Genomic DNA, 10,802 nt, shown 5'->3' on the forward strand with positions numbered 1-10,802 from the left:
TCCCGGCCCGGGCCGCCATATGTCGCTGGACCATCGAATGTGCGTGGCATTCATTTACGCGGCATATCTCGAATCGTGTCGTGCTTTGAACGTGCTGTGTGCTGTGCCGGAATTGTCGTGCGATTATCCCCGATTCTTTTCGAAGAGCGGAAAGAGGGCCGAGTGACAACGTGAAATCGTATCGTGATTCAAGTAAATGATTCAAGTAAATAGCACGCTGTGATACAACGATACAACGCTCGTTCGTGAATATTTCTTATTTTTGTGACTCGTGTATTTCGTGCCGCGTATAATCGCGACTCCTTATCGTGCAAAGCATGCATTAATAGTACTTACCTTCGCGAGATTTACGTGCTCGATACCGCGGCGTAATGTGCATACGATATTCAATCTTAATTGTGGTTTTGTTTAATCAATCTTATGTTACCTGTTTTTATATTACTACAGAGTAAAGTACTTCCTTCCCATGGGTACGACCTTGGCGAGGTGGGAAGGCCCAGTACCCAGTACGAGGATTTTACCCAAGCAAAACTCTTGTTCTGCTTGGATAAAAATTCAAAGACGGGGAAGCTAACGTACCCTCGTCCGCCGATTTAATTGAATAAACGAACCGCAGCCGGTTCGTCGCGTTTGCTTCGGGAGTGCCGTTCAAGTATAATCGGACTAAAGGACTTTTTTAAACGGGAGTGCCGTACAGTATCGCGCGAGAAAGACTTTTAATGAAATTAGTCCGCGCGCGATTGTAGTTTATTATCCGCGAGTGTTTCTCGCGAGTGTCCTGTGCGCGATGAGAGGAGGAAGCCTGACGTCCTGAGAGGAGGAGGAGGTCTGAGAGAGACATCGGGCCCCGGCGGAGCAACCTTGGGGTAAGTATCATCTTTTATCTGCATAAAATTAATAGTTTTTCCTCATTTATTCGGAGTTTTATTTCGATAAGCTAAAACTAATTAGAAAAAAAGAAATTATTTAAAATTTTATAAAAATTTATTTTTGTAAATATTTTTTCCGGAAAATAGATAATTATATCAGTGAATCTAATTGAAAGACGAATTTAGATGCGCGTAAAATTATGTGTATTTTTTGAAACATTTATCATTTTCAGCGCCTCTTTAATTTATATCTTTCGTTTTTGTTACAGTATCATCGTAGTTACGTGGCCGAATTACTCCGCCCGTTGCGCATCGGATCGGTGAGTGACGAATTTTTTACAATAATATGGGGTAACGAATTTGTGAGACCTATATTAGATATATTTATGTATTGTATCCACATAATAGTACTATAGATAAATGCGACTTCTTACAAATTCGTTGCTCTAAAATGGATAGACTAGATCAGACTAGGCTAAATAATTAATCCTGGAGCATCATCATTATTTATCGATTTATTGTGCTTACGGGAGAATGCATCCATAAGCACATACGTTATGTCGATGCATTATTTATTAATGCATCTAATGTTATTTGTATCGCAGAACATGCGAAGTATACCAGTCGCCTGAAATTTATAGGCAATTATTTAAATTTGGCAAATATACACGGAGAAAAAAATAATGTTGTATCAACAGCCTGAGTCTAATTGGAAATAATCTTGTTAATTCAATACATTATGCTTTTGTTTTAATGAAATAAAACAAGATTATTTCCAATTAGACTAATGCTGTTGAAACAACATTATTTTTTCTCTGTGTATATTTTATTGAGGACGAGCATGGCCTAGTAGACAGCGCACTGGTCTATTGAGCCAAAGGTCCCGGGTTCGATTCCCGGTAGAGCTAGAAAAATTATATTCGCTCGTTCTCCTCTTCCGGGAAGATATAATCACGACGATTTTTATTAGAACGCGATTAACATAAAATTCTTTCATTTCTTGATAATATAATTCCGTTTTACTTTCCATTGCTGCTGTGTATTAATTCTTGGACGAATACATTAATTACGCGTATCATTGTAAAATTAAAAGCAAAATTAAGTCACTTAATTAAGATTTTATTAACGATCCAACGTAGTTGTTTATTTTTTTCCGATATGATTAACGCGCGCTTATTAACGATCGCAACGATTCGTAATCAACCGCAACATTATAATCATCTACCGGCGCTGTGACACGCGGCGCGACCTCCCCCCCTGCTCGCTCGACCGTATAAATCGGCGCGTTGTCTACCGGCGGCAGTGACACGCGGCGCGACCTCCCCCCCTGCTCGCTCGACCGTATAAATCGGCGCGTTGTCTACCGGCGGCAGTGACACGCGGCGCGACCTCCCCCCCTGCTCGCTCGACCGTATAAATCGGCGCGTTGTCTACCGGCGGCAGTGACACGCGGCGCGACCTCCCCCCCTGCTCGCTCGACCGTATAAATCGGCGCGTTGTCTACCGGCGGCAGTGACACGCGGCGCGACCTCCCCCCCTGCTCGCTCGACCGTATAAATCGGCGCGTTGTCTACCGGCGGCAGTGACACGCGGCGCGACTTCCCCCCTTGCTCGCTCGACCGTATAAATCGGCGCGTTGTCTACCGGCGGCAGTGACACGCGGCGCGACTTCCCCCCTTGCTCGCTCGACCGTATAAATACGCGCGTTGTCTACCGGCGGCAGTGACACGCGGCGCGACTTCCCCCCTTGCTCGCTCGACGCGGTGTTAGGGTCACTCGTGGTGGTTTTAGCCGGTAGGCTGCGGGGAAATGGCGGAACTTTAATGTTCTGCTCTCCGCAGAATCCGGCACTCCCCCCGCCCCGCCCCGGGGAAGGGGGGGTCTTCCTCCCGAAAGGGGGGGTCACTGGTCACTCAAACCCCGGAAGAATGGAGGCACTCCCCGACCAGTGGTGCTCCCCGATCGGTGGCACAGCCACCGTGACTGGTTGCCACTGCTGACGGGTTGCCTCCAGGACGTCGTGGGGATTCCAGTGATGGAAGATTTCCACCACGTAAAAAGAAAAAAAAAAAAAGCTACTTAGTTAAAACGTAGGGAATAATTTTTAATTCCTTTCAGCAATTACATTTCCATTAAGCGAGAAGAGTCAAGAAACATTTTGACTATATTGCAAAAACGTTGTAAAATTGATGCAATATAGCTGAAATGCTTCTTGATTTTTCTTGCTTAAGGGATGAAGTCACACTGCATTGCCACGAGTCTCAATGTGGCTCGAGTCTGCAAAAGACATCACGCTTGAAAAAAATTAAGCGTGTAAAAAATTTTGTCTGCTAAAGACATCACGCTGATAAAGTTAAGCGTGTAATAAATCTTCCCTCCAGGGGGTGGGGGGAGTCCTCCCGGACCCTTTAGGGGCACGGGGGAGCCCTCCACTACGGGTTTTGCGCACCCGGAGTACCCGAGCACACAAGTACCGCAATCTACGGCAGCCCTACGGGTCTGTCGTGGACCGGGGAGTCCTTTTAAGGACTCGCGAGGTAAGCGGCCTCTATAAAAAGTCCGCTCGGCTGGTCGGAGCCGTGAGAGAGGAGCTTAGGCTCTCCTAACCGACCTAAGGGAAGGAAAACCCTGACAGAAAACCTCCTAAGGGTCTGCCTTCGGCGACATCACGCTTTTCTCCAGTAGTGAGCGTGTAACAAGTAAATCCTCCTCCTGTCTGCCTTCGGCGACATCACGCTTTTCTCCAGTAGTGAGCGTGTAAAAAATAAATCCTCCTCCTGTCCGCCTTCGGCGACATCACGCTTTTCTCCAGTAGTGAGCGTGTAAAAAATAAATCCTCCTCCTGTCTGCCTTCGGCGACATCACGCTTTTCTCCAGTAGTGAGCGTGTAAAAAATAAATCCTCCTCCTGTCTGCCTTCGGCGACATCACGCTTTTCTCCAGTAGTGAGCGTGTAAAAAATAAATCCTCCTCCTGTCTGCCTTCGGCGACATCACGCTTTTCTCCAGTAGTGAGCGTGTAAAAAGTAAATCCTCCTTCTGTCTGCCTTCGGCGACATCACGCTTTTCTCCAGTAGTGAGCGTGTAAAAAGTAAATCCTCCTCCTGTCTGCCTTCGGCGACATCACGCTTTTCTCCAGTAGTGAGCGTGTAAAAAGTAAATCCTCCTCCTGTCTGCCTTCGGCGACATCACGCTTTTCTCCAGTAGTGAGCGTGTAAAAAGTAAATCCTCCTCCTGTCTGCCTTCGGCGACATCACGCTTTTCTCCAGTAGTGAGCGTGTAAAAAGTAAATCCTCCTCCTGTCTGCCTTCGGCGACATCACGCTTTTCTCCAGTAGTGAGCGTGTAAAAATAAATCCTCCTCCTGTCTGCCTTCGGCGACATCACGCTTTTCTCCAGTAGTGAGCGTGTAAAAAATAAATCCTCCTCCTGTCTGCCTTCGGCGACATCACGCTTTTCTCCAGTAGTGAGCGTGTAAAAATAAATCCTCCTCCTGTCTGCCTTCGGCGACATCACGCTTTTCTCCAGTAGTGAGCGTGTAAAAAGTAAATCCTCCTCCTGTCTGCCTTCGGCGACATCACGCTTTTCTCCAGTAGTGAGCGTGTAAAAAGTAAATCCTCCTCCTGTCTGCCTTCGGCGACATCACGCTTTTCTCCAGTAGTGAGCGTGTAAAAAGTAAATCCTCCTCCTGTCTGCCTTCGGCGACATCACGCTTTTCTCCAGTAGTGAGCGTGTAAAAAGTAAATCCTCCTCCTGTCTGCCTTCGGCGACATCACGCTTTTCTCCAGTAGTGAGCGTGTAAAAAGTAAATCCTCCTCCTGTCTGCCTTCGGCGACATCACGCTTTTCTCCAGTAGTGAGCGTGTAAAAAGTAAATCCTCCTCCTGTCTGCCTTCGGCGACATCACGCTTTTCTCCAGTAGTGAGCGTGTAAAAAGTAAATCCTCCTCCTGTCTGCCTTCGGCGACATCACGCTTTTCTCCAGTAGTGAGCGTGTAAAAAGTAAATCCTCCTCCTGTCTGCCTTCGGCGACATCACGCTTTTCTCCAGTAGTGAGCGTGTAAAAAGTAAATCCTCCTCCTGTCTGCCTTCGGCGACATCACGCTTTTCTCCAGTAGTGAGCGTGTAAAAAGTAAATCCTCCTCCTGTCTGCCTTCGGCGACATCACGCTTTTCTCCAGTAGTGAGCGTGTAAAAAGTAAATCCTCCTCCTGTCTGCCTTCGGCGACATCACGCTTTTCTCCAGTAGTGAGCGTGTAAAAAGTAAATCCTCCTCCTGTCTGCCTTCGGCGACATCACGCTTTTCTCCAGTAGTGAGCGTGTAAAAAGTAAATCCTCCTCCTGTCTGCCTTCGGCGACATCACGCTTTTCTCCAGTAGTGAGCGTGTAAAAAGTAAATCCTCCTCCTGTCTGCCTTCGGCGACATCACGCTTTTCTCCAGTAGTGAGCGTGTAAAAAGTAAATCCTCCTCCTGTCTGCCTTCGGCGACATCACGCTTTTCTCCAGTAGTGAGCGTGTAAAAAGTAAATCCTCCTCCTGTCTGCCTTCGGCGACATCACGCTTTTCTCCAGTAGTGAGCGTGTAAAAAGTAAATCCTCCTCCTGTCTGCCTTCGGCGACATCACGCTTTTCTCCAGTAGTGAGCGTGTAAAAAGTAAATCCTCCTCCTGTCTGCCTTCGGCGACATCACGCTTTTCTCCAGTAGTGAGCGTGTAAAAAGTAAATCCTCCTCCTGTCTGCCTTCGGCGACATCACGCTTTTCTCCAGTAGTGAGCGTGTAAAAAATAAATCCTCCTCCTGTCTGCCTTCGGCGACATCACGCTTTTCTCCAGTAGTGAGCGTGTAAAAATAAATCCTCCTCCTGTCTGCCTTCGGCGACATCACGCTTTTCTCCAGTAGTGAGCGTGTAAAAAATAAATCCTCCTCCTGTCTGCCTTCGGCGACATCACGCTTTTCTCCAGTAGTGAGCGTGTAAAAAGTAAATCCTCCTCCTGTCTGCCTTCGGCGACATCACGCTTTTCTCCAGTAGTGAGCGTGTAAAAAATAAATCCTCCTCCTGTCTGCCTTCGGCGACATCACGCTTTTCTCCAGTAGTGAGCGTGTAAAAAATAAATCCTCCTCCTGTCTGCCTTCGGCGACATCACGCTTTTCTCCAGTAGTGAGCGTGTAACAAATAAATCCTCCTCCTGTCTGCCTTCGGCGACATCACGCTTTTCTCAGCAGTGAGCGTGTAACAAATAAATCCTCCCCCTGTCTGCCTTCGGCGACATCACGCTTTTCTCAGCAGTGAGCGTGTAACAAATAAATCCTCCCCCTGTCTGCCTTCGGCGACATCACGCTTTTCTCAGCAGTGAGCGTGTAACAAATAAATCCTCCCCCTGTCTGCCTTCGGCGACATCACGCTTTTCTCAGCAGTGAGCGTGTAATAAATAAATCCTCTGTTAGGGTCACTCGTGGTGGTTTTAGCCGGTAGGCTGCGGGGAAATGGCGGAACTTTAATGTTCTGCTCTCTGCAGAATCCGGCACTCCCCCCGCTCCGCCCCGGGGAAGGGGGAGTCTTCCTCCCGAAAGGGGGGTCACTGGTCACTCAAACCCCGGAAGAATGGAGGCACTCCCCGACCAGTGGTGCTCCCCGATCGGTGGCACAGCCACCGTGACTGGTTGCCACTGCTGACGGGTTGCCTCCAGGACGTCGTGGGGATTCCAGTGATGGAAGATTTCCACCACGTAAAAAAAAAAAAAAAAAAAAAGGGACCTAGTTAAAACGCAGGTAGGGAATAATTTTTAATTCCTTTCAGCAATTACATTTCCATTAAGCGAGAAAAGTCAAGAAACATTTTGACTATATTGCAAAAACGTTGTAAAATTAATGCAATATAGCTGAAATGCTTCTTGATTTTTCTTGCTTAAGGGATGAAGTCACACTGCATTGCCACGAGTCTCAATGTGGCTCGAGACTCCTATCTGACCCGGAGGTGGGGGTGGATTTTGCGGCCGGAACAGCATGAAAGAAAGTGGTGAGTGTAATTGATTTTCACGTACTATGTCACTTATGTCCAAAAATTTTCTATCTCTTCTGTCTTTACTTAATCGAATCGTTCATTTGAATGTTTCAGAAAATAACGACGCAGAAGGTGACATCGGAGCAGCGAGGGAATCCTGCGTAGCTGACATTCCGAGCACTCTGAGAGGAGGAGGAGGCCTAGGATAGGCATCGGGCATCGGCGTACCAACACTTCTGGTAAGTGTTACTTTTTATTTTTTTTTAAGATATAGAATCCCTCTTTGTGCTTATTCAGTTCTTACATTAAACCGTGTTTCGGAATTTAAATTAGTAAAAAGAAATATTTTGAAAAATTTGATTCAAGTTGATTCTAACGTAGAAACCTTTTTCGAAGAAGTAATTTAAAATATAATATTACTCTGAATAACGAATAAGATGTTCGATTCGCGTGACACGTATTTAATCGATTCGATTATTTTTATGTTACAGAAAATGTCCACGCGGGAAGGAGCAACGTTGCTTCGCATCGAGGGAACACGAGGGACATCCCGAGCAGCCTGAGAGGAGGTGGAGGCCAGGGAGAGGCATCAGGCGCCGGCGGAACAACATGCGGTAAATATAATTGGTTTATATATATTGTGTTTCGCGGAAAGTTTAATTAATCGGTTTTTCAATCGAATAGTAGGTTTACCATTTGCGGTTAGGAAATATAAATAATGTTCTCTTCTCATAAATATTTGATCACGACTATTTATTATACTGTATTTTTGTCCTCGCGTTATTATTTGTTTTTCAGTTCTGTCCAAGGTCTCGTCTGTAATCGTAAGTTCATTGAATGTTGTGTCTATATCTTCTTCACTGTCGCTGTCTCCTTCTTCCTCACTTCGTTCTACCTCCTCTTCTTCCTCGGAGTCGCCATCGTCAGTAACTTGATCTTCCTGGTCGTCTTTCGGTTTGTCGTCGTTGGTTCTTTCCTCTGTAATTTTCGTGTGGTCCTCGCAATAATTTACATGCGTAGGCTTATTTTGATAAATCTCATAATTTTCACAATCTCCTGTTAAACTATTTAGTATTTCTAAAAGATTAGATGGTACAGTTATTTGTGAATTTAAAGTATTTATATTTTCATTGTCGCTAATTAAAGAATTCATGTCATTGTTGTTAATGTTTTCTAAGGATGTTTCTATTTCAAGTGTTTCGTTTTGAGTGTTATTTATAATGTTTGACGATTCTAAAGGTGAAGATTCAGTATTATTTATCTGATTTATTGGATCATTGTGCATTTCTAAAGATTCATTATTATTTATCTGATTTATTGAATTATTGTGTATTTCTGCATGGACTATGTGTTCAATAAACGGCGGTTCTTCTAATTTTTTCTTAGTAAAAGGTATGCTTTCTCCTTCCGATTTCTCTGCATTACGTGTTTGCATTCCTGTAACTACCGGCTCTGGTTCTTCTATCATCATTCCCCTTCTTGGCGAAACTGGCAAAGGTTTAGGATTAGCATTTCTTTGTCTTGCTTCATCATCTTCTGGGCACTCTTCTATTAATTTTTATATTTAATCATACAGATTTCTTATCAAAACACTGATTGCGTCCTTAAAGTAAAAGGATAATTGTATATTTATTTTAACTAAAAACGTATTTTGTTCTAAATAACATTAGTATTAACCCTTTAGGGGCCACACATCGATCCCGTTCGTCCCTGATGAAAGTTTTTACCTTCTTTTAGTTTTTTTATTTTTTTTAGTTTTTTTAGTTTTCTTTTTTGACTGTACATAATTATGTACACAGCCCGCTAAAGGGTTAATTTTCTGGACCTTGAGATATAATACATTGTTTAATGGCACTGTCATGGGTCCTCTTGGATCAATTTTTACTGGTATCGAAGTTTTCTCGCACCGTGTCACCTTGTATTTACTCAATATTATAAGCAGGACTAACCTCGTTTGAACAAGTCCGAATTTCTCGGCTACAAAATATATAAGTGTATGTAGTCTATATTATGTTGATGAAGAAGAACTGAAGAAATATGTATTAATATCTTAATGTAGGATATAGAGATTATATTAAAATCGATTTTCTTACCCATACAAAAACGTTCGCCTCTTCCGAATGGGATATAGACGTCTTCCGGTATGTTACGTTTGTTCCTCTCGTTAAATCGCTCCGGATCAAATATATTAGGATTGCGGAAATATTTTGAATCATAGTGTAGGCCAAGTAACGAAACGTAAACCGGCGTACCCTCCTCAATTACGAGATTGTGCTCCGGCACTTCATAATTTTTCTTAGCCATGTAATTTAGGAATCCCAATGGCGGGTACATTCTCAAAGTTTCTGAGACCACCATATCGAGATACGGTAATGACAGTGAGTTTGGCTCCATCTGGTAATAATAAACAAGGTATAAAAATAATTTTTCATTCAAATTATAATTACAAATAGTCAAATAAGACTTTATCTTGATTTTTAGTTCATTTTCTGTGACTTAAAATATATTTTCTTTGCATTATAAGCCATAAATGTATATACAATTAAATTTAAAAATATATATCACTAAAAATAATTTACAAAAATAAAAAAATTACGAAAGAGACTCAGCGGATGATAGTCGCATACCATGCTATGTGTAACTCTTCCATTGGATTTCTTCAGTACCTCGAGTATTTCATTTCTTAGAGTGTTCTGAATTTTAGGTTGCAATGCGAGTTCATACAACGCGAAGGCCACAGTCGTTGAGATGGTTTCAAAACCAAATAAGAAGAAACTAGATGCTTGTGCCAAAAGATCATCTTCTTCGACATGTTCAAGTCCTGAAATTTAATTTATCTATAAAGTTCTAAAAGCTTTTGATACTTGCCGTGAATAAATTCGTTTCTCATGATTATTGATCAAACATGACGGTTACTCTGATTTTGTTATCGCAAGCCGTTATGTTACACATCTTTATTTATTCTTTTATATAAATTATGTCAACGTAATTATTTGGCTTACTGAAATTTTCAATGTATCTCCATCCAGGATCATTCCACTTGATGTCGACTAGAATATCGATGAGGTCGTATCTCTTATAATGGCGCGGGTGAGGATACGGAGGATACTCAGATTCGTCCCATTCCGATATATAACTACGGCGATCCAGCATTGTCTCCCAGAAAATTTTGCGCATAAAATCGGTTGTCTTCTTACCAAACACTTTTAGTTTAAGAAAACGAGTTAGATTTGGTAGGAAGAATATTGCGAGCATCTTCCAGGTGCGCCTATAATTATTTTCTAACATCGTTTTGGCATGTCTGCTATAATCGGAGTCTGGATTTTGAAACGTGTTCACGTCATCGCGTCCAAAAACAATGCTCCATATCACATCCATGGTAAATTTTGTACTTACGTCCATTACGTCTATTATTTGTCCATTACCTGCCGGCAATGTTATCAGTTGATTAAATCTGTTTAGCCTGCAGATATTATACTGATTTTCGCATTTTTTACTATATTAGAAGAGGACAAGCAAACATCTACGTGTGCATTAGAGTAACATAAAATATCTTAATACTACAAAAATTTTACAGATGATTGTAATTATAGTCACAGTCTTTATCCTGTTTTCTCGTCTTTTTACATTTCTTAATTTCAAGGATTACTTAATATACCCTCCAACTTACCATTTAATTCCAATGAGTCAAGATATTCAACTAAATGCTTTCCGCATTTCGGGTCAAATGCATACATCTGTACATCATCGTTAAAAAAAAATTGCATTATTTTGTCTTTCCATTTAAAGTGATCTTCTCTCGTGAAGAAGAGATTGGCGTAACCAATACGATCCTTTGGATCGGCCGAGGAGTATCGATTGTCAAAATTAGAATCTGCTGTGAGGACGTGCCGAATGACTTTGCGATCGCGAAGCAACAAGAAGGGCTTGTTAAAAAT

General features: G+C 42.9%; 1 protein-coding gene across 1 annotated transcript; it reads right to left on the reverse strand.

Annotated features, from left to right (window-relative positions):
- Positions 1-7,600: 7,600 nt before the first annotated feature.
- Positions 7,601-10,763, reverse strand: LOC139779159 (cytochrome P450 6k1-like). The gene is made up of 6 exons (XM_071717421.1): positions 10,535-10,763; positions 9,867-10,289; positions 9,492-9,685; positions 8,958-9,258; positions 8,705-8,841; positions 7,601-8,467 (listed from the first exon to the last, which is right to left on the reverse strand). Exons 1-6 carry the CDS (start codon positions 10,629-10,631, stop codon positions 8,429-8,431), a joined length of 1,191 nt encoding a protein of 396 aa, XP_071573522.1. The 5' UTR covers positions 10,632-10,763; the 3' UTR covers positions 7,601-8,428.
- Between the last annotated feature and the right edge of the window lie 39 nt (positions 10,764-10,802).

Source organism: Temnothorax nylanderi, unplaced genomic scaffold (assembly GCF_030848795.1).
Source record: "Temnothorax nylanderi isolate EJ_2023f unplaced genomic scaffold, tnyl_v1.0 TNYL_tig0006_pilon, whole genome shotgun sequence".
NCBI classification, from domain to species: domain Eukaryota; kingdom Metazoa; phylum Arthropoda; class Insecta; order Hymenoptera; family Formicidae; genus Temnothorax; species Temnothorax nylanderi.